The 25041-nt window shown below is 41.0% G+C and overlaps 1 protein-coding gene across 1 annotated transcript in view; it reads right to left on the minus strand.

Annotated features, from left to right (window-relative positions):
* Positions 1-949: 949 nt before the first annotated feature.
* The window catches only part of LOC137383903 (MAP kinase-activated protein kinase 2), a 207291-nt gene continuing 183199 nt past the window's right edge, over positions 950-25041 (minus strand). Inside the window, exons 5-10 of the mRNA XM_068057283.1 lie at positions 24554-24680; positions 18951-19026; positions 12774-12898; positions 11026-11111; positions 10257-10337; positions 950-7204 (exon numbers count right to left, since the gene is read on the minus strand). Of these exons, the coding sequence (XP_067913384.1) occupies positions 7064-7204; positions 10257-10337; positions 11026-11111; positions 12774-12898; positions 18951-19026; positions 24554-24680 (636 nt within the window). The 3' untranslated portion in view covers positions 950-7063. The remainder of the gene's footprint in view (positions 7205-10256; positions 10338-11025; positions 11112-12773; positions 12899-18950; positions 19027-24553; positions 24681-25041) is intronic.

The following is a 25041-nucleotide window of genomic DNA, read 5'->3' on the forward strand; positions in this document are numbered from 1 at the left end:
GATGGGGAAAATGGCAGACAGAGTGGGGCAGTTGGAAGTGGAAGGCCACGAGATGAAATCAGTGATATGCCCAAACAGAGTTGGCTACCCCAGTTAGGGCCAGTTTGTAGCAGGCCAGAGGTGGCCCATGGCCACGAGACCCAGAGCAATCTAAGATAAGTTTAGTAATTTCAGATCTTTAAAAGTGTATTTTTTTGGAAAAAAAGACAAATCTTTTCTTGGTGTTTCTTTAAGTGTTGAAGAATACAATTAAAGTATTTTAAGGTTCCTTTATCCATAATTTTAAGGTTGCAGTCTGGGTTGCGGGAACCACTGGAACTTCCTCTGCTTTGAGGTGGAAGAGGACGATTGGTAGCAGCACTGCAGAGACATCGGACTGAACAGGTCGGGAGCAATTGAGCCCTATCTGGCAAACAAACTCAACTCAATCGCTTATTGGTGATGTAGCTGTCCTCCACAGCCACCAGGGTTACCATGCAGTGACCAATGTGTGCCACTCATTCCAGGAGGCAGTGAACCCATTTTGCCACCAGTAATTTCTGCATGTAGCCATTACTGGCAATATGATTTCAGTGAAAACATAACTGATAGCATTCTCTTTAGGGGCGGAGTGTCTCCTCTTGGTGCCTGATATCATACGCTCTTTTAATTTCAGCCTCTAACATTTCTGACAGTGACAGGAAGGTGGCTGGTTGATGCCATGGTGTCTCCTTAGTACTTAAAAGTCATAATTCAGGATACTTATGCAGCATTTGTTTCATAGAAGAAGCCATAAGTATTACTCTACGAAGCAGTGGTTTAGGATATTTGGCAGATGTGAAGGATTTCTCTGCAAATAAACCCAGAGTCTTCCCTCAAGTTAAAAACAAAAACCACTGTACATTTTGCTGATCGATTTTTAACACAGCAATAGAAATAGAGACAGACAAGAACAAAAAAAGCACCAGGATTGAATAAATATAACTTTAATTGCTGAAGGTGGTGTCTTTGAATACAATGGGGTACAGTCACTGAATATAACACATAACGTGCCAAGTCTGTCTAAAATAGTAAATAAAAAAGGGAAAAAACCCTGTGTGATTTGACTGATGTAGTGAAAAATACCTCAGACACAATTTATATAGAAAGAGTAAAACTGGACAATGCAATCAAAATTCAGCAATTGTTGTACGAAATGAGCAGAGGTCAATATACAGCATGCCATAAACTGGACACCTGACTTGTCAGATTTCAAAACAGCAGCTCAGAGCAACAAACATTGATCAGGTCCACACTCAGACCAACACCAGAGCCCTGATTTTAACCAAAATTGCCCAGCGGAAACAGAGGGGGATCAGGTCGGTTGCCCAGTTTAAAACCCACCCAATTGGAAGAAGTGTAAATAGGGAATTTGACCCAAACCCAGCCCATTTACGCCAGACAGGTTAGCTTAAAATTGGGGCTCTACATTTTTCAATGAAAAGGCTCTACACTTTTCTTACAAAAGTTCACATTTGCCATAATCTTAGGTTTTACTTTTTTTGTTTCACCCGAATTTGAGTGACAATCTGACATTGTGGAGACAATACAAAATATAAAATCCCACCCAAAGTGAACGTGTAAAATATGGCTGCCGGTCCCTATCGGAGACACACATGGTCCAGTTCCTAAAGGTCGAGCAGTTCCTAAATTCAGTGAATGTATATCTTCCCAAGTGAAACCTATTTTTTCACACTAATTTGTCTGTTTTACATGTAGCCTACATGGCATTTTCATGCTATATACAAGCTCTGTTTATAAAACTAAACTATTATATAGATCAGCACTTGTGGCTTGTGCGTGTATGTGAGAGAAAGAGAGAGAGGAAGAGGGAAAAACGCAAAGTATTGGCTCAGAAAGTGATCACATTTGATACTGATCTTATTCAACACAGTCAATGATTGGAACAGTCATTTTCACTTAGCGCAAGTACCTGATAGGAGTAGATGTCTACCTGTATGACACCTGCATATTAGCAACTGGCAACAATGGAGCACAGCGGATGGCACAACTGCATTTTTTACTCCCAGACAGGATGGTCTTGTAAGAGCACTCCCTGCACATGGAAACTGATAATGCAGCCCCAGCACAGTGGCTAGCACTCGCTATGCCTGCACTCCACTGGGCTGAGCTCACTTGAAAGTGTGAGTTGAATTAATTTGGATATTTTAAGAGGTGCTCCATGAACTCTGCCAGTTCCCTGGGGCTCAGGGCTGAAATGTGAAATGTTTGGTAGCAGCTGCTTTGTCAGGGCATCCTTAAAAACCCTTACAGTACAAAGATCTCCCAGAGAAATTGGCTGCTGGAGGGCCAGGAATTGGTGGGACATAAATGCTAGGAGGGCCTGTTACAAGGAGAGGGTTATCTGGAAAAACACTAATTTATTTTTTATATATCTGGTGTACTGCTCAGGTGTTCCAGTCACCTTGTGAAGAGGGAGAAGTGGGCTCTTGTTTAAATACAATGTGTGGCTTTAATAAGCCTTGCACATTCTTGGTGCACAGGCTCCTAAGCATGCTAGGCCCTCCCATTTTACACTGTAGTACACTGGATGCTTAGTTATGAAGTGGGCCTATTTTGCTGTGCTAATAAATTTGACCCTGGTGCTTGAAGCATCGCAGTGCTTCGGGAGCCTGATAGCATGTGATTTCCCATTGCAGTTTTAGCAGTTGAACAAATGGTCAAAAATAGTATTGTCTTTTTCTAAAAGAAAATGGAGTTAATTATTTTTGATCTCAATAATTCACTCAGATATTGTTTGAAAAATATTGCTGCAATGTGGTGTTTTATGACAAATTCAGGTCAATGCTTCCTCCCAAAGAGGATTCTTCAGGATCTTGGCTCATTCAATGATACTGATTCACAGCATCTTTACCTTGTTCATTCTTGCAGTGTGTTTGGTGACCCAACAGTCTGTTCTCTAGCTCAAAATAGTAGAGTGCGGTAAGCTACCAATTATAAGAAAATAACAGCTGAAAATCCCAAAGCATTTTCTATCTATCCCTTCTTCATTTTTGCACCAATACCACATTCATGTTTCTAACTCAATCGCACACCATAATTTTTGATGCAACCTCGATTATTCTCTCCTGGTGTACAATGCATTGCCACCTACCACAGAATAAGGAAGATTAGAGTTGATAGGGCAGTGAATCTTCTCTGAAGGTTTTTGGGGAGTTCAGAATTTTTTTTGCATGTATTGACATTGCAGAAATTCTGCACTGCCCCTTTAGAAATTAGTAACAATCTTAGTTAAGATTCTATTTGTCAAATTCAATGCTCAGAATGCCAGGCCTTCAGAAGGATCAGAGCAGTATGAACACGAGATTAGATCTGAAGGACTGCACTACAAGATACTGCAATCTGGCCCAATTTCAATCAGTGAGCTTTCAAATTATTTTGCAATTTGACAAACAAAAGAAAGTTTAAATTAAATCGCCTTAAGAAATTAGCCAACCTTCAGTTACAAATAAAACAGATTGTGTAACTGTAACTGAACATAACTGGACCGACCTTAGTGGAGCCAACCTTAGAATTTCCTTCCCAATCCTTTGCTGCTAGTTCATACCAGTTGCTCCATTTGACCGGCCTGCAATATCCGTGACAGCCCTCCTGGCTGGTCAGCCATCTGACTGGGCAATCCAAGAAATGGGAATTAAAATTACCAACAAGCCTCAGGACATATGCAGGAAATGTGTATAGTTGCATACGGCTGAAAGAATTCCTCAATGCTAATTCATTCCCACAAAAAACTTGAATCCCTGTTTTGACTGCTAACCATCCAGGCTTGCACAGGATGAGTTTCTGACATGTCAACACATTTTGTGGTGAGCAAATTATTCAGTTAACAAGTATTGGCTATATTGTCAAACTTTCAAGATGAAATAGTCTTATGATGGTCAGTGTAACAGAGCAACTACTTGTCATCAAGTAGGAATTTTATGGATAAACTTCCATTTCCACAATTCTACAACTATCTCTCATTCCTTTTATTCCTCTCCTTATCCTAATTCTTTAGCAAATACTTCACAAATACGGATTTACAGTTCTTGTGTTCAATCATTGCCCTATTATGGCTGATTTTGTTGCTTTATTACAAAAGGTGTGACCCACTCTACAACAAAGTCCATGGAAACTCTAACTCCAGACTAGGTATAAAATAGTTAGTCTAAATTAAGTGAGGTACTGTAATACCAGGCGCTAGTTCCAACCTTCACCATGTAAAAAATAATGCTGTGACATCTTGGGTCATTTTTCTTAACATCATGGAGATGGTTATTGGCTTTAAAAGCATAAACGTTCTTGATTGGCTACAAATGATTACACGTAGGTAGCCTGAGCTAAAAATAACATCCCTGCCCTGGAGAATATTGTTTGCATATTTCTAAGTTGTTTAACAAAAAACAAACACGGCTTAAATATAGATGAAACTGTTACAAGGTGAGGCCACATATGGATGCATGCTAATCCGGTTAGCCTCTGCTGAATGCAAATCTATCTGTTGGAGCTTTACTCTTAGGGCTTGTTAATACAGGTTAAACTACTTGGAGTGCTTTCTAGAAAAGGCACTAATACATGGGTTTTAAGAGGTTCTAGCTACTGTGTTCTTGAAAAAAAAATGAACAAGTTTATGAATGTATATTTCCATAGTTACCACTTTCCTCTCAGTATATGGTGTGGCACTGAGATTGGTTCAGTGAATGGCATTCATGAGACTGTGAACCCCATGGTTCAGCTTCCCTTCAGCTCTCAGTAACGAATGCAAGCTAAGGAGTGCACTAAGTTACGTCTACTTAAAAAACATACTTCTTTGAAACATTTTTATTGTAAGTGGAAATATTTACAACAATTTTTGTTAATGTAATTTGAAATGTTTATGAAAGGGATTATGGAGTAACCCTTCCTTTGGGGCCTAGTGGTTGCTCCCATTGAGCAGCTTTTCCAATTCTCAAATGAGTGGTCAAAAATGAACTATACTCCACTGGATTTGAAGGTATCACATGACCTGTTAACACAGAGGCACGATTGGATGAATGTGAGATATGTTGCCAGTGCTTTGCATTGACATGTGACATGTGCTTTGATGATGCCCCAACATCCAAACTAGAGTTTCCAGAGTCCTTCACTTTGACCAAGCTCAGTGTCCAGAATTGAATGAATCATGGACTCCATTCACAAGCAACTTAAAAAAAAAATCTGTAATATTAGAACTGTATCATTTTATCAAAGTTGGTCAGTGTTTCCAAAGTATTGCGATAGAAATTTTCATTCTTGCCCTTCTCAAATATGGGAAACTTCAAAATCCCGACACATTATTCCTCTGTTTGAACAATTCATCAGAGAAGCATTTTCAAACTGTTATCCCACCCCATAAAAGAACACAAGAACAAAGACTTGTCACAATATGGGTCTAAGATGACAAAGACAATACTGCAGAAAACTCAACTCCTGACTCTGCCCATACAAACAAAAATATGTTTCTTTCAAAGACTGAAAAGTAAATTGTCTCTCTACCTCTAAAATACAGTTTGCTATAGAACAATTTGCCGACAAATCTGTACAATTGACTTCAAACTTTTTAACTGGTATTTCACCACAAAGGCCAACGCTGCTAAAACTATAAATGGCTAAAAAATACAACATTCATAAGAAATATGAGCAGACGGTCAAACACCTTTGGTTTACATTCCATGAACCATCTCAATAAGAATTCAGATTTTTTCTATGGTGCATTCTCTTTCTTTGAAAGACTTAGTACTTGTTGCCATCTCTGAATGGACATTTAACTGGGTATCTGCTGCGGGGTAGGTGGTTATTTCAAATTCGAGATGCAAGAGATTTTAGTCAATTATATAATTTCACAGTGACACACATGGGCAAACACACCATTTGAGTACTGGCAATGGGGAGCCACACTCAATATTTCTGCCCCCATCTCTGACCCATGCCCTCTTTGAGTGTGACATCAATAAGATTTACTCCAGAGGGAGCAGAGGGGACTTGTCACTGACAACTACTCAATGGGCAGAGCAGAGACTTGGCCTTGTAAAAGTTAGCTCTCCAGTTTTATTATAATGCTGATTATCCATTCTCCTTTAAAAAAATAGTGTTGCATTTTGTTATTACTTATTGTGCAGACAGTTACATGATGTAACGAGAATTAGATGGCTGCTGGGAGACAGCAAAAATAAAACAATCCCTACCAGGCTTTAATGGGAGTCATGGCAACAGTTTCAATTGTGACCATATCTCAATTAATCTGAAAGATCACTTCTACAAAGCAAAGGATGTAATTTAACCACTTAGAGACTGAGTAGTATAGTGGAATTACCAACAGCTTATAAGTGTACTAATTCAGTCAGGACATGGTCAAATCATTGAGAACTCCAAAACTCTGCACATCTAGAAACTTCTGAAGTTTTCTTCATATAAAATTCATATGTGAGCCTGCATTTGAAATGGGAATACTGTAAAACCTGTTCTGTTCATGGGGAATTTCACAGATTTTGTGGATTATTTTCAAACATCCATGAAAAAAATTAATGCAAGCCTTTAATAATACAGCTTTTAGCGTTAAAAAAGTTAAAATATAATTACTATCTCGATCTTTTAAAACCACAAAATTTTAATCCCATGAAACTAAGATGGTTTTAAAGTAATCGAATAAAGCTTCAAATAAGACAAATTACAAGAAGTCATGAATGAAATTTCTCTGAATATGCTTTACACAGAACAACAAAGTCAGAAAGGAATATTCAGTTTAAACACAGAGTCAGCCTTTCATAGAATTCACCAGCTGACCTTTTCCCCCCCCTCCCTACTCCATCCTTTTACATCAGTTTAAAAACCCGGCCACACAATGGGCTAGTAGTATCATAACAGAGTGTTCACCTCAGCACAATAGGCAGAAGTAAAATAAATCTTAAAGAAAATCCACAAAGCCAATTGATTTAAAAATTTCTGAACTTCATGCGACATTTAAAAAGAACTTTTAAAAAGAATTAGTGAGGCACACTTCGTGGACCACTTTCCCCCATCTTGTTTTTCAGTGGCTGGCTGGAGTTGGGGCAGTTAAGCCCTTCTTTCTCCTTTTTATCAGCAAGGGATTGCAAGACTCTTCTATCTTTTTGATTTTAATTTGTTCGTAGTCAACCCTCATGGTTGCCAAAGCACTGGTCATTTCCTCCTGTCATGAGAGAAAGCTGTATTAGAATTATAAACAGCACAATTGAAACAAGAGATAGTGGTGTTTCTTCCCACCTCGTTTCACAGGATCCCTGCACCACAATCGTCCCAGTTGAAAGGATCTGGCCGGGGACTTGCTTCCAAGCCTCTGTCCGGAATGCTCTCATATTGGCTCCTTCCTGGGTGGGAATGTCTGGTCTCAAGTCAGATATCAGCAAAACTCAGATTTGTGCACAGGACTGCAGCCACACACTTATGGGGCAGCAACTTGGGGTTCCAATGTGACGTGTCACCCTGAGCATTTGGGTAAATTCACTGATCCCATACTCTCCCTCTGCGGTAGTCACACTCAAAGGGAGTGCAGGTTGGAGCACTAGCATGGCAAAATCAGTGAATTTATTCTAGACTTTTGTAAAACTTTTAAACATTAAATTAGGGCAGAGAATAGTACATAATGAGAATGGATTTGACGCCTGCAAGGTATTTTTCTAGCAACTCGGGAATGCATGATTCAAACTTTGGTGGGGTCCACAAGTGTCACACATTACAATAGTGTCACCGTAGCAGATCTCCTTACAACATGTTTCAAACATAGAAATATACTTTCATTTCATGGATTCTTGGTACTGTGCGAGATAAACAACATGATTGCAACAAAAAAAAAGGTGAAAATAAATCTTTCAGCATTGCACCCAAAAGAAACCATTGAAGTTGCTGAGGTACCAGCAGTCTGGAATATTGCTATTATTTCAACCATTTCCCCCATCCCCTCTTAACATCAATATGTATTAACTGATGGTGACAATCAATTTTGCCGGCTGGGCACTTCTTCCTTGGATGAGCTCAATGTCCTTAACCAAGAACGTACAATAAAGCTTAACTACTGCTTTTATCTCCATTAACTATCCAAATTCAAATTCCAGAATTGGGATAATCATATTTATTGAGAAAGGCGAGGCTTGTATCATAATGGTTCACAGTTTCAGCTGCAGGATGACAGAGATTAGATGGAAGAAAACACAAGCAAAACTTCTTAAATAACTCTACTATGGGCAGTGTGGTGGGCACAAAATGGCACAGTGCCACTGTACAGTATGATCTGGGTTTGTTTCTGCATTTGTATACAATGAGTGTACAATGTCGGCCATGCCCTCAGGAAAGACAAGTACAGCTTCATCGGAAGGAAAGACAAATATCAGCCAAGTCAACTCATGTCCCCAATAAAGGAGATCACAGCAACTAGACTAAGATAAACATTGACAAAAAGTCTGGGGATTAAGCATGACAAAAGAAGGCCTTAGGAAATGGAAAATAACTAGGACAAGAGTCATAGAGAGATACAGCACCGAAACAGGCCCTTCGGCCCACCGAGTCCGCGCCGACATCAACTACCCATTTATACTAATCCTACATTAATCCCATTTTCCCTCTCACATCCCCACCTTCCCTCAATTCTCCTACCACCTACCTCGACTAGGGGCAATTTTTACAATAGCCAATTTACCTATCAACGCGCAAGTCTTTGGCATGTGGGAGGAAACTGGAGCACCCGGAGGAAACCCACGCGGTCACAGGGAGAACTTGCAAATTCCGCACAGGCAAAAGGAGTAATAAAGGAATAATAAAGAGGTTTTATTAATTTCTTGCTCTACAAAACCGCGCAGAAACACTCATGTTTGATTGCTGGTCTGTGCTGAGTTAATTAATGTCAAATGGGTGACAGTTATGAGTGCTACAATTATTTTAAATCCTACAATAGATATGTGATTTCCCAATAAAAGCTAAATATAAAATCCTGCAGTGAGCAGTGTTGAATATTTTGGGATTATACATCCCATGACTTACAGCACCTTTGAGCAAATCTATATTTGAATTATTCTTCCCTCTCAAAGAAGTTTAATTTATTTTTCATTCGTTCATGGGATATCAGCATTGCTAGCAAGGCCAGCATTTATTGCCCATCCCTACTGCCCTTGAGAAGGTGAGCCGCCTTCTTGAACCGCTGCAGTCCATGTGGTGTAGGTACACCCACAGTGCTGTTAGTGGAGGAGTTCCAGGATTTTGACCCAGTCACAGTGAAGGAACGGCGATATAGTTCCAAGTCAGGATGGTGTTCGATTTGGAGGGGAACTTGCAGGTGGTGGTGTTCCCAGGTGTCTGCTGCCCTTGTCCTTCTAGGTGGTAAAGGGCATGTGTTTGGATGGTGCTGTTGAAGGAGCCTTGGTGATTTGCTGCAATGGACCTTGTAGATGGTACACACTGCCACTGTGCGTTGGTGGTGGAGGGAGTGATTGTATAAGTTGGTGAATGGACTGCCAATCAAGAAGGTCGTTTTGTCTTGGATGGCGTCAAGCTTCTTGAGTGTTGCAGGCAATATAAGATCCAATTCATTTCTACTTAATAGTCCTTTGATATTATAATGTCCAGATCAGCTCGACTCAGTTGATAGCACTCTCGCCTCTGAGGCAGAAAACTGTTATTAAGCCCCACCCCAGAATTTGAGCATGTGATTAAGTCTGCCACTCCAGTGCAGTACTGAATCAGTCTCACACTGGCAGAAGATTCAGCTTTTGGATGGCACTTTAAACCAGACTCCAATTTAGGGGCTTTAGAGGGCGTTGATGCTCCCACTATTTGAAGAAAATCGTAGAATAGTCCTGGTCAACCTTCCACCCCAAACAAAACGCTAAAAACATCATTCATCTCATTGCTGTTTGTGGGATCTTACTGTGTGCAAACCGCCTGCCATGTTTGCCTATGTGACAACAGTCATTACACAGTGAAGTAATATATAATGTGAAGCTCTTTGTGGAAATTCAAAATGCAGCAGATAAATACAACTATTTTTTAACATCTAGTTTTAACAAAATCTTGAAAAATGGTAGTGAGACGAATTTAACACTGAATTTTTCCTATATATGGGACATGTACTGAGACACATGCGTATAAAATAGTTTCATTATCCAATAGTAGCTACACCCTGCTTTCAGCCCGAGGTGTACCCAGTTTTTCTGATGGTTGTGTTACAGGAATGGACTGAAATCCACTTTTACCTTTACATCTTCCCAGAGATCTTTCTCTTCTTTCAGGACCCTACTGGTATGAAGAGGTGTCTGCGGTACCTGCATTGATTGCTAAAGAAAACAAAAAGAAAAGATCAAAGAACAAAGTCAAGCCATATTCAAAATGCTGAATCAAGAAACAAAATGTGAGTGGCCTGAAACTGTAGGCTACAGAAGTGCTTTTTCAAAGTGTTTAAATCTGGTTGATTCCAAACTGCTATGGTCTCCTTTAACATAATGTGAGGCAAGGTACAGAATCTGACAATTAAGATGCAATTTTCCCTTGCATTTGCAGTGAAGAACAGTGCACATCTGGAAGATTTTACTGTGAACCTCATCATTGTGAATTCAAAAGGTAAGACTACTAAGGGCGTTATTGGAGAAAATACTAAGCACCCCCCCCCCCCCCCATTGTCTCTGAAATACTTTGGAACATACGCCTTTAAAGTGGGAAAATGTAAGTTGCTGTTAATGTATTTATCTGAAATTCCACTCTTGCTATTTAAAAAACTTTAATCCCATTAGCTGGTGGAAATTGTTGTTAAAATAGCAAAAAGAACTTAACATTAACTATTTGGCTGCTAGCTTGCCATTGCTATAATGTTTTTAAATGATCGAAAGAGGGAGAGAGGACAAATTTGGTGGAAAAACAAAGAACAAAAGCACCTGACCAATTCTATAAGGGAAAAGGAAGTCATTTATTTTATAGGAATGGCATCTCTCAAATCCTTTAAGCCCCATTCCACAATGAATTACGTACATTAATCCACGGATGGTTCATGAATTCCATAATGGTCATGCGTTGTGTTGGCTCAGTCTTCAGGAGATGTCTGATCAGCTGTTTGGCTGAAAAATTCAACATGAACAGATGCAATGTGTTTTATTACAATTGTGCTAATGTCATTTTAGAAAACAAGTATAAAGACAGGAACAAAAACAAGAAATGCTGGAATCACTCAGCAGGTCTGGCAGCATCTGTGGAAAGAGAAGCAGAGTTAACGTTTCGGGTCAGTGACCCTTCTTCGGAAGAAGGGTCACTGACCCGAAACGTTAACTCTGCTTCTCTTTCCACAGATGCTGCCAGACCTGCTGAGTGATTCCAGCATTTCTTGTTTTTGTTTCAGATTTCCAGCATCCACAGTATTTTGCTTTTATAAAGACAGGACATCATCAGAGAATGTAAACCAGGCACTGTGCAATTCATTCAACTGTCAGGAGCAGAATAGCAAGAAAAAGAAACTGATCTTAGCTCCATTTCACTGGGTTCTGTATGATGTACAATGCAAGGGAACGTACTGCTGCATGAAGTGACATAAGCAGAACTGAACTCAAAATCAAAAGGGAAGTAAAATCTCAATATAAGCAAATCTTCAAGTTCCAGTGAATTTCTTCTTACTCAACCTGGATACGCCCAAATCTGGTTAAATATAATTCCTTTGCTTGTCCAGATTTATTGTGTAGAACAGGGTCCAAAATATCTTTCAGTGCTGTGCCAGGGTGTTCCCTTTTTTACAGCTTTTACGTTTCGCGGCCTCTTTTAAAACCCCATTTCAGGAGAGGAACCACTTGTGCCGTGCTCCCACTCCATACTGAAAAAGCCAAAACGCAAGCTAAACTGTTGAAATTGGGAGATGCTATTTAGAATTATAGAATCTTACAACACACAAGGAGGCCATTCGGCCCAGTGTGCCTGTGCTGGCTCTTTGAAAGAACTATTAGTGTCACTCCCCTGCTCTGTCTCAATGACTGTGCAGTTAGTGATTTGTTATTGCAAGTGTTCTACTTTGACTGCAAGGAAGGGTGACTGTATGAAAAGTATAAATCCTCAGGGATTAACAGTGATAAATGCTTTATAGTCAAATTGCTTATCTTGCAGTTATAAGGAAAATTAAAATGGAGACCTCTTCTTGTCAACAACACCTATTAAGCATGCTTTATTAAAAATATAGCATTTATGCAATGTCCTACGTTAAATTCTTACCATGGTTTCAGCAGATACGACCATTTATAAATGCAAGTTAATGTATTATGATTGCTATGGTCAGGCCTGTGTCTTTTTCGCAATGTAATTCACATTAAACAAGCCAGATGTGTGAAGATACTAACATTCTTTGCAGAACGATTCACATTTTTGTTAGTAGATTATCTAAATATCAGTTACTGCACCCCAGAAGTAATTCATTGTGTAAAGTTCTTTGAGATGCTTCAATAATATGATAGAGCTTTTTATAAAATGCAAGGACTTCTTTCTTAGATAGCCTTATTATGCATAATAGGTTCTATAGCAACAATATCTGATGATATCACAAGTTACAAATGCATGAAAGTTCAGAGTATAACTTTAAACTACTGTATTTCTTAAGACAGGCAGAGTTGGATTTTGATTCTTCTTTAAGCAGGCAGTTAGGGTTAATACTCGGCAAAGTTAAAAGTGAGGGAATGTTACATATTTATTTGCCGAAATATATATCGTAGGTATTTCAAGTCAGTGTAAGAAAGTTGGATTACCCTCCTCCGATACTTCTGACCATTCTGGATTGGGGAATTCATACTGTCCCATTCGAATTCGTTTCTTCATTCCAGGTGAGATGGCCAGTCCATGGTTGGAATAGAATGGGGGATATCCACATAACCTGTAGATTTATAAAAGAAAAGGGTTTTGTTTAAAAAAAACAAACAACAGCATTTGACAAACCTACAGTTAACAGGTTAAAACACAGCAGAACTGAACATTATCTTTGCATAATAAGTAAAACATTTAAAACCGCGTAATCAACAGCTGTAGATATCATCACTTTTGATACAAGTACTTTTCAGTTTATGCAGTACATTTTTCTGATTCTAAAAGTAAAATCTGCATTTTTCAATGAAGGAAAAGAAAGCTGCAGAATGCTGAACAGGAATGATTGCCAATTATAGTCGATCTCAAATTGCTCCTATGCTCTCAAACAAGGGTCGGAATTTTACCCTAGGCGGAGGGGAGCCGGCCACCGACTGAAAAGTCGGTGGTGAACCCGCTTCTGCCTCACCTGGGGATCCAACCCGTATTTTGCAGGTCCCCGGGCTTCAATTGTTCTGAGGCGGAACCTCCACCCGCTTGAGGTAGGAAGTCCCGCCTAATAGAGCTGCTGGTCAGTGGGCCCGCAGCTCTTAGTCCCAGCAGCGCCACCGGGAATGGTGGCCACTGTTGGGACTGCAGCCCAGCATGAAGACAAGATGATAAAAGCAAAATACTGCGGATGCTGGAAATCTGAAATAAAAACAAGAAATGCTGGAAATACAAGACAAGATGGCTGGGAGCCGGGAAGGAAGGTAAGTTTTGGTTGCCTTGCCAGGGGTAATCGGTTGGGCCATGGCGAGGAAGAATCGTTGTTTGGGGGGGTAAGGGGGCGTGTTGGGTCTTGAGGGTGGTTGGGGTAGCGGGGGCAGCCCTCCATCATTTGGCAGCTTCTCCCGGCTCCAGGACACCTGCTTGCCATGCGTAAAATCCGTGTGGAGGCGGGTGAAGGCCCTTAAGTGACTGTTAAGTGACCACTTAAAGGCCTTGATTGGCCTGGGACGGGCGGGCTGGCTGTTTTTCGCCGCCGCTGTCCTGCATAAAGTTGCGGCAGAGGCAGGAGTGGGTTGGGAAGGTCTCCCGGAGCCTCCCACTCCATTTTACACCACCCACCCCCAGCCCCTGCCAGCATCCTGCTCGTCGGGGTGGCGTAAAATTCCAGCCACGGTTTATTTGTCAAATATATGCACTTGCCCATGTAAAATTATAGCACAGAGTTGGTCAAATTCCAATCAACACACCAGAGACTTGAGCACAGAATCTAGGCCAACACTAGTGCAGTCATGAGGGAGTGCTGCACATTCGAATATACCGCCTTTTGGATGAGACATTAAATCACCTCTCAGGAGTACGGAAGAGATCCCATAGCAATATTTCAAAGAAGAGCTGTGTCTTGTGCAAAATTTCTCTCCCAATTAATATCACCAAAAACAGATTAACTAGTCATTATCACAATGCTGCTTTTGGGACCTTGCTGTGCACTTTTTTGACTGCTGTGTTTCTTACATTAGAAGAGTGACTGCACTTCAAAAATACTGAACTGGCTGTTAAGCACTTTGGGATGTTCTGAAGTCCTAAAAGTCTTTTTTTCAAGTATTCCTGATAATTGCACCATAGAAGATGTGAATTTTCTTTTTGCAGACTCCATCTAAACTGGAACACTGATGCTTGAAACAGTAAGAATGCAAATAAATCACATTCATAATTTGGTACAGATGTCGGAAAATGAGAAAAAAGTGTTGCTAATGCATTGAAATACCAAGCCATCTCGACAGCTTTCTGTTTCGACCAATGCAAAAAACACAACGGGTTACATTTCATTCACTGGATAAAATTCCAGTGTGAGAATTTCATAAGCATAGCTGTGTGAAATGGAGTCTAACTGGCAGCATTATGGTGAACTAAGACAGAAAGATGCGACTCAAGAGTTGTGCAGGTAGATGAACCTGTAATCCAGTTTCTATGGTATAGCGTTGCGGTTGCCATCTTTATTCAGTGCATCTTATCTGTCAAGTTTTGGTACAACTGTGAACTTAACAGCCTACAGTGCAAAATCAAAACCTCAAAACAGTCAGTCAGAGTGAGAAAAAAAAACAATGGCACCCTGTACCAAATGGAATATCAACAGATAAATATTAAAAATATAATTTCTTGATGCAAATTCCGTTGTGAATTATTGAGATTATATATGCATTAGATGGCCACACTAATTTTTGATGATCTTTTAATGGTACATTTCTTGTCATATCAATTAATCTGCCAACTGAATGGCATAACTCAGTGTTAGCACCTTTTTGCTTTTATGTGGCAATACAGTTGAGCAGAAGAACGAAAACACAGGTCAGTGCATTTTCAGAACAAATACATATAACATTTCAAAGGCAAGTTCATGGCATCAAGTCAATCATAGTTTAGCAATACAGGAAGAGCGTCTGCAGAAGGAACCTCACCAGTGTTAGAATGCTCAGATGATAAAGCAACTCAAGAGGAGATAATGGGGGGAAATTTTATGCTCGCCCCCAACGTCGGGTTCGGAGGCAGGGAGAGCATAATCGGGCGGGACAGTGGCGGTGGGGGGGGGGGGGGTGGGGAGAAAAGAGAACACTGCCACCTTGCTGCCTCCCCCCAAATTAAGTCCGGGGTAAGTCCTGTGAATGGCCTTCCTGTCCTGCTGCCAATTGAGGCCCTTTTCCAGGCAATTAATGCCCAATTGAGGGCTTCATCCCGCTGCCGGCATCATTAGCCCAGCAGGCCTGTCGCCACACAGGGAACACGCCAAGCAAACGTGTGAGGGCTACTTGTGAGGGTGGGGGGAGCACAAGTGGGGGGGGTCCCTTGTTAAAAGGCACTTAGAGACTGAAAGAAGGACCTGGCATTGGGAAAGCTGGGGGGGGCCGCAAGTCACCCCCTGCCCTGGCTGCCAAACTTCCTGCAACCACCTCCCCCGCGACCCCCATCCACAAAACCCCTCCTGCTGAGACCTACCTGTGGCCTGGTTCCAGGGCCTCGGGTAGGTACTCTACCAGCAGCAGCCACCGCCTCCATGGTGGTGCTGCTCAGTTAAACAGCTGCCAGCCTCTGATTGACTGACAGCTCTCAGAAGGCGGGACTTCTGCCCTCAGGGTCCTCGACCCCAGGGAAGGTCTGCCACTTAAGTGCCTAATTGGCACTTCATCTAGCGGGCCTTCCCCAAAGGAGGCAACGTGGGGCTTTTACCAGTGGTCAGGCCCCCATCGCCTGGATGAAATCCCGGCCAACGTGTCCACAATCGCAAACTAAACTTTGTGTGTGTAGCAGGGATCTGTGATGTAGCATTTTTCTGCAAGCTTTCCCTCTGCACAAAAAGCTACTAACTGACCTCAGTAAACAGTTCCACTGAAAGCCGTATGAGCAGAATCGTTTCGTGTGCTGGATGCTGATCAGGAGACATCTGATCCTGGAAAAGTCAGGTCCAATCTAGTAATCAATCTTCCCAACTCAGGCACCTCCACAGGTTTGCACCAAAGAAGTAAAAGTGCATCAAATATATGAATTTCACAATCACGCCATTTGATGATGATCCAGGAATCAGCGTCAGGCTGAACAGGAAACTCCAAAGTAATGGTGGAAAGACAATGGATTGAATTTTAACTGGCAAAGGGAGGCCGGTTCGGGTGCAGGCAGGTAGTTAAATCCCTGAAATTGGCGTTGGATCAGGATCCTGACATCATCATGGGGGTGGGATAGAAAGTGAGTGGGGAACCCCCTTAGATCTGTCAGGTTAGTAATTAAGGTATTTAAAAGGTCTATTCTGAATTGGCTTAACCCTCAATTCTGGATTTAACAGCATGGGTACCTGTTTCCTGACCCATCAGCAACTTGCCAGGGTCACCAAGGTGAGTGCACAGCAGGAAGAACTTCTCCAATGAAATTGACAAGCTGGGAAGCCTTTGATCAGTAAAACTGAAGTGCTCCAGCCATGGTCAGGTGACAGGTTGCTGCTCACAGCCTTCCTTCTCTGAGAGAGTGCTATTACTGCTGGACAGGTGACTGCCAACTTCTTGGAAGGTACTTCACCCGTCCAGCACTTCACCCACCTTCAGCTGCGCTTCCCTGCTGCCAGCCTTCACCATAGCATTGGAGCAGCTTATGCAGCTCTGCCTTCCACCTCTGCTCAGGGGCAAGAGCTGAAGCTACACCACTGCCAACTGCTCCAGCAGCAGCACCTTCTCCAGTTGCCGTCTCCTCAGCCACACACCCCTCCACAGGGTAGATGGGATGAACACCGAGATTCAGCTGGAAGGAGGCGAGAGCCCCAACACAGGGTCTACAGGCAAAGGATCAGCCCTCTCGACATGTCTGAGCACCAGTGCTTCAGGAGGCTCAGGCTCTCATGGGAGGTCACTGCTGACATACACAGTCTCCTGGAACAAGACCTCCTTCCCAGTGGACACTCATTGCCAGTGACCAATAAGGTGCCTGTCATTTGACACCCCTCCCCGGATCTCTGCCTCTTGCCAAGTTGTGTGCCCTCTTCTCCTGCAAGGAGAGAAAGTAGAGAGGTTTGAGTGTTTGTAATGGCTTGTGTGGAGAGGAGGGAAAGACACCATTTATGCAGTGTGACTGTGAGGCATAGGTGTGAGAGGACAATAGGATAAGGGTGGCAGTGTGTGTTTGCTGTTCAGATGGGGATGTAAGGTGCCTAGAGAGGGAAAGGAATGAGTGGAGTTGCAAGGTGTGTTGTCCTGAGAAGTGCTATGCAGGAGATTGCTGAGAAAATCAGATTCTGGGGCTTGGCATCTAAAAGTGACTGCAGTGGTTTAAGAAGGCAGCTCACCACCACCTTCTCAAGGGCAATTAGTGATGGGCAATAAATGCTGGCCTAGCCAGCGACGGCCACATCCCTTGAACAAATAAAAAAAAACTCTCCTGTCATACCCTCCTGAAGTCCTGGGTCCTGTTGGTGTACTGTCTCTAGGTTGGAGGGACCATACTCCTGCTGCTGACTTCCTTGGTCACTTCCATCCATGCCTGCTTGGTTTGAGAGGCTGTTCCCTTCCTCCCATCCTTGAGAGAGCTCAGCTCACTACAGCCCCTCAGATCCTGCAGCAGGATCAGATAAGAGTGAGAGATCCAGGGGAGCAGCCTTCCCAGGTCTCCTCTTCATTCCTGTGCTAGTTGCAGCATCAAAACTCAAAGTGCTGGTGAAGCCTGGTGATCCATGCCAGGGTTCCTTTAATCAGGGATCCTGCCGTTGACAGAAGGGACACATGATCCTACCCAATCTCCCTGACTGGTCAGGCAACCCGGAAGTTAAAGAGCCTCGGGAAATCCCATTCCTTCACCATTTGGGTTCCCGACCTGCAAATGGTCCTGCCATGTTTGCAGGGACTAAGTCGAGAAAATTCCACCCAATGACAAAACTACAAACCTGCCTCATGTGGAAGGAGGTAATTTCAGTCACTACCAGCAGATCTCCATAATGTTGCTCACAGTGAGCTCAGAGTTAGAAGGGAAGGGGTGGTATCTGGGATTCGAAGTAGCAGTGGTGCAAATCTCAACTGAAACACTTCAGAGAAAAATCACCTTAGACTGTAAAAAGAAGTATTTTTTGATTGATTCTGGTAAAAAAAAAGGAGAGCAGTTTTCTTACCCACTGAAGGCAGAAATAAATAAATAAACAAACTTGCTCCAGCACGTAGTACGCAAATGATAAAATTTGCCAACTTTTGGGATGGGAATCCCTTCTTGTACAGTGTACTTGCCGCTGAATAACTTGCCCAGCAGCACACTTGGCTAGGGAGTGGAAAATCCATTAAAGCAATAGCTTGCCCCAACACAGGTAGTTCTGGTGGTAGCAGAGAAGTGAACGCATTGTTCACAATGGCTGTTCCCCTGAAGCTGATGGATTTGAAGGCCCTGCTGCAGGAGGAAATTTTAATACCTTCCGTAAAATAGTGGGCAAAGGAATTTGATAAGAATACATTAAGCATTCATGTGATAATACTGCACAGTGCAAGTCCCAGTCATACAAAGCTTAGAGGAAGTATTTTATACTGGAAATTTTCCCCTCACTCGCCTTCTTCAGGTACAGCTTTTCGTTTTTGTTACCTAATGCATACATGGAGATAGTACAACTAAAGACTTACAGTATATACATTATTACACCCAAGGACCACATATCACATGATTTGTCATACTTTTCAGGCCCAAGAACTTCAGGAGCTGTAAAATGAAGAGAAAACACAACAGTTAGGTTTATTGGCACACCACTGCTAGATAAGTGACTCTAGAAGTTCACATTTTATAATATGCAGAAGGTTACAACAGGGAAACAAGCCATTCAGCCAAACTAATCCATGTCGGCATATACTCTCCAGACAAGCAAATAGTTCTAATCACCTTAACCCACCCAGTTCCCATGTTCCTTCACTCTCTTCTCCTTGCTCCACCTATCCAACCTAATCTTGAATGTCTAGCTTACTACAGGTTTGAAGCCCATGTGTCATAAAGTTCAGGTTGGTGGAATGAACGTTATCAATGTGAAAGGGCATGCAGGGGTTTCATACAGAAGCACCTGGGGGAAACTGAATTGTGCAAGAAGCTGACTATCTAACAGCAAAGTTTAAAGGGAACCAAATTTCCTAGAAATTCCCTACCTACAGTGGACTCAATGCACCATTACGCTTGGAGTAGATAAAAAAAAAGGTAGATCAGCCCCTCTTCCAGATTAAAGAGATGGTACTATGTGGCATAGGAGCAACAAAAGAAAGAAACTAAAAACTTTGACTGGATACTTCCCTATTGAATCCCTCAGTAAAAGAAACTGATGACAGTTGGGTGGATGGGCGGTTCATTAGTGAAATAAATCATCTGCTTCGCCTGTGTAAACTACAAAATTATTTAAATAAATATACCCATAATTGACCCACCCTCATTTCTCTGAAGCCAGAAAGACAGATAGACAGCAGAAAATAACCATCAATTTCCCCTAGACAAACACTTTTCCACGCAGAGTCTTGTATTTGCTATCATTGCATAACAAGATAATTTTCATAAATAGATCCTGTGACACCAAACTAGTCAAGAGAAACTACCACAGTATCACTTTCCCAACTGTGTTATTGACTCACTGGGGTTACTCTCATTGACTTGCAGAGAAAATGATCTTGAACCTTGGATCAAAGATTACTGGAAAGATAGGCCATGAGAGGATGAAGGAAAATTAAATTGTACTGTTGAAAAAAAGACTGAGGAAATTATACTAAATGATACATGGAAATGCAAAGGAATTCTAACTATTTGTTCTCTAAGAACATCACAAAATATGCACTCCCAAGGTGTTTTTCCCCAACAAAGTCAGGTAATATAGTACTGTCATGGACATGTAATTTTTTCTTCTCCTCGGATTAATAACAGCGTGTGTGACTCTAAGACTCTGTTAAAAAAAACAGTGCACCTTTAAGGGAGAGAAGGTTCTGGAGAAACTGTGTGCCACAGCTGCATTTTTTTTATTACCTTGGGTAACAGCAGGAGAGAGAGAGAGAGGTCACATGGTAATATTTCCACTTGGCTGTGTGTGGAACTGTCAGAAACCGGCTGAAACCAGTTAGTTTTGAGACACTTTCCAGGGGCGTGTACTGAAGAGAAGAAAGCTGTCAATTTCCTCTCAGCAAAAATTGTATAATGATCTACAAGCCAAGTTAATTCCCTAAGTAAAGAAGAAACACCTTCTTTTTCAAGAAACCGTTTGTATTGCTGTGCTCATCGTTCAAAGAACTGTTTAATGCTTGCTGCAGCCGAAGAGTTGAATGCCTATCTACTGAAGGTCTATTTTCATCATTAGAAGACCTCATCCATCAGGAATGTAGCCTACAAAAACTTATTTTATTTATTCTTAAGAGACAGCTAATTTTTAAAAACTCCACTTTTAAAACTGTTAAGTTTTGAGTGTGTGTGTGAGAATGCAGGAGATAGGTTAAAATAAGTTATAAGGCCTTTAGACATAGGTTTATCTTAATAGTGTTTAAGATTTAGTTTTTTTAATAAACAGTTAATTTGTTGTTGTCTAAAGATACCAGGTTTGGTCTGTTTCATTCTGGGGTTACTAAAGTGTTTAATTTAGCTGTTTTCCAACTGGGTGTGAAAGCTTAATAATATGCTGTGACTTGTGGAGTGACGGGACTTAGCCAAGGATATATTGATGTTGTTCCTCCATTAGAGAGGAAGCTATCAATTATGTGCCTTATCAGAGGCAATAAAATATCCAATAATATCAAAACTTTCCACTTAATAACACACAAATGGGATAAATTAAAAGACTGCTTGTGTGATGGACACAGCTGTTCTACACCACAACATTGAACTATTCAAATTACTGCTGTGTTTCCTACATGACTACACTTTAAAAGTACTTCATTGGTTGTAAGGTGCTTTGGTGCATCCTGTGTTTGGTGAAAGGCACTATATAAATGCAAGTCTTTCCCTTTTCCCCCATTTTCACTTAAAAGTACAGTTGTGGTCTCCATACAATAAAAAGGACATAGAAACACTGGAGAAAACTCAAAAAAAAGAATTGCAAGGATGGCACCAGAACTGAGAGGTTACAACCGTGGCTTTTTTCTTTAAAAACATAAGGCTCAGGGGATAACTGACAGAGGCCTTTAAAATTCTTAATGGGATGGATAGGTTAGATATGGAGAGGATGTTTTTACTTGTGGGAGAATCCAAAACCAGGGGCCAGAAATACAAGACAGTTACAAATAAATCCAAATGGGAAATAAAGAGAAACACCTTTTATTCAGAGAGGGGTTAGAATGTGGATCTTGCTACCACAGGTAAATAGCTTCAATGCTTCCAAAAGGACACTAGATGAGTCTATGAGGAAAAAGGGAATAAAAAGATATACTGAAGGGTTGAGATGAGGTAGATGGAATGGGAGGAGACTCATGTGCTGTATAAACACCAGCACAGACTAGTTGGGCCGAATGGCCTGTTTCTGTGCTGTAATTCTATTCTATGTCTGAATTTGACCTAGGGTTTCCTATCTGTGTGCTCTAATGTATCAGAATTTGCCCCTCAACTAGAGAAACACCACCAATGAGCTACTCGCCAAAATTATATCTTTCTTGTGTAAAAACAGAAAGTGCTGGAAATACTCAGCAGGTCTGGCAGCATCTGTGGGGTGAGAAACGGAGTTAACGTTTCGAGTTGGATATGACTTCTTCAGAGCTAAAGAAATGTCCATGTACACTACATAAATACAGCTACCACATCTGTTACAGCCTTAAAGAATTCTATCTAGCATGATCATCCTTTTTGAAAGCTATGCTGGCTATTTAAAACTATTCGCTCTATATTCAGATACATGGTAATTTCAACCTTAATGAAAGGCTCTAAAATTTCCCCCATCGTAGATGTTAAGCTAACTGACCTGTAATTACCCAGAATATCTTTCTCCCTTTTTAAAAAAGGAGATTTGTTAGCCACTCCAGTCAGCTAGTATCTACATTCAATAGTGCCCTAAAATGTATAATATCTAGGGCCTCTGCAATTATCCCATCATCTCCCTCAGGATCCTTGCATGTATTCCGTTAGGCCCTGGCCGTTTGTCATCCTTCAACTTAACTAACTTCTGAAAAATTTAAAATTTTCCTTTTCTCCATCATAACAGTGCTCATCTCACTCTTAACCACTTTAGGATTCACCTCCTCTCTGATATCCTTCTCTTTAGCAAAGACCAATGCAATTTACTTATCAAATATCAGCAAAATTTATTGATCGTCATCTATGTATTGTGCTTTCCTCTCAGGGGTTCCACCTCACTTTTTAACAATTCACTTTTTACTGATAGAAAGTAATCTACTGTTGCTTTTAATGGTTTCAGACACTTTTCCTTATATTCTTTTAGCTTTCCTGATCATGCTCTCAATCTTTTTTCTTATTTTCTCAAATTATTCAGACTTTTCATGATTACTCAGTTTTCAGGGGCCACCTTCTTCAATTTTCATTCATTTCCAATCTCTTTATTCGTAAAACTGTTCGTAGTTTCCCTTTTCTTAAACAGTGGAATATATTTATTTTGTAACTTTGCAATCTCATTTTTAAAATGTCCCACTGTTGCCTTAGAGTCCTGTGTATAATTTCTCCTTCCAACTAGGCTGCTCTTCATCTTCCTAAAATCTGCCCTAATCCAGTCACATGCACCAGTTTTTGTACTGATATTCTCCCTTTCCAGTTGGATCTTAACCTTCATTACACTGTGGTCACTCCAGTCAAGGTTCTAACCCACATTTAGCTTATCGATCTGATTTATTTAATTACTCCTGACTAGTTCTAGCCTTTGCCCTTTTTTAAAAAATTATCTTTTGCCTGTGAGATGTGGGCATCACTGACAAGGCCAGCATTTATTGCCCATCCCTAAATGCCCTTCAGAAGTAGTGACGAGCTGCCTCCTTGAACCACTGCAATCTTTGGATGTAGTTACACCAACAATGCTGTTAGGAAGGGAGTTCCAGGATTTTGTCCCAGCGACAGTGAAGGACTTGGTTCCAAGTCAGGATGGTGTGTGGCTTGAAAGGGAACTTGCAGGTGGTGATGTTTCCATGTGTCTGCTGCCCTTGTCCTTCTCGGTGGTAGAGGTCACTGGAGCCTTGCAGACCCATTAACATGCAGTTTAAAGAAGGAGTCCTGTACATACTTCAGGAGTTCCATTCCCTCTTCACAATTTACTCCCTCTCTATCCCAATCGATAACTAAAGTCTCCCAGACAATTTTGTTATTCCTGCTTATCTCTCTAATCTGACTGAAGGCTTCCTCTTCCATTTCCTTCATGTGATATGGAGGAATGTAATACATTTCTATTAATGTAGCAAGCCCTTTTGATCTTTGACTTCTAATCATATAGACTCTGTACTCCTTCCTTGTATACATCAACTGTCTCTTATATTGCCACTTTGCCTACTTTCTTGTCTATTCTATCCCCCAATTATGTGTATCCCAATTTCTATATTTTCCATTATTTTCCCAGTTTACTTCCAGGTTTCTGTTAATGCTACAAAGTTTACAACTTCAAGTAAAATAATTGCTGCCACTTCTCTCACTTTATTTCCCATGGTCTGCTCATTCCAATACATGCATTTTAATCATTGTGTGCTTTGCATTTTTTTACCCCCATCTGACAGTCCCTTCTTTAGTAGCTGTTCTTGGCTAGTTTTATTTCCCCAGCCACCCTCCTTCTTAGTTCAAACACCTCACCAAGTTGAGATGAACGTTACTGAAATGAAGGGAGTAAAATTTTGCTCACACTAATGCACTTCAAATGTGCTAGGAATAATGCAATACAAGCAGTGGAAATCTTGCCAACTTTCCAAGCCCAACAAGCTGATTTCAGCAATTCAAACAGGCACTGAAACTTGAACATCGTGTTCTGCACTCTAACATCTTAAACTCTTGCCAGTGCCCTTTACTGGATTTTAGCTGAACAAGAGCGAAAGGCATGATCTAGTGCATTCATTAAAAAAAAGCATTAATCTTGTTGTTCTGGTATGAACCAGTGAACACTTTCATTAAAAAAAGTTATCTGCCACATCATGATTTTATGACAAATGTTTCACCCGATCGAGAGACGACTGAATGACTAACTGCAGCAAAACTTTCGAAACTTCATTCTAAGAAGAGGTTATGTTGCAAAAGAGTTTCACTGCAAATGGCCATAAGGTTATGCCTGGTAAAGTCAGGCATAGCAACTTACCCACATAATATGGTGTGTAGCAAGGAGTGGCTAAAGAATTGTAGCTGGTGGTTTCTTTGGCAAAGCCGAAATCTGTTAGTTTCAGAATAGCATTGGGTCTTTTGGTGGTGTACAACAAATTTTCTGGCTGCAGAAGAAATACGAGAGCTTTTAATTTGTTTTAAAAGAAACTCTGCAAAAACAACCTGTTAATCTTTAAATTCCAAAGTGCCTATTCAGAGCTATTTCATTTAATTGAGCGTTTAATAAAGCTGATTACAGTTTTCACACAAAAAATTTTATACGACTATTTGGTCTATTCATAAACTTGGGAGAGATAAATATTGCGTAACCCGATGAAAACAGTATTTGGATGGTTTAAAAAGAAAAACACTTTCACTTGTGGCAAGGTAAATGCCCAGAGAAGTGAGCAATGCTCTCAAACAACCCCCACAGAGAAACTTGGCAACAATGACTTTCAAAATCATTCAAAAGAACTACATCAATGC

This window comes from Heterodontus francisci, chromosome 25, assembly GCF_036365525.1.
Source record: "Heterodontus francisci isolate sHetFra1 chromosome 25, sHetFra1.hap1, whole genome shotgun sequence".
In the NCBI taxonomy this organism is placed as follows: domain Eukaryota; kingdom Metazoa; phylum Chordata; class Chondrichthyes; order Heterodontiformes; family Heterodontidae; genus Heterodontus; species Heterodontus francisci.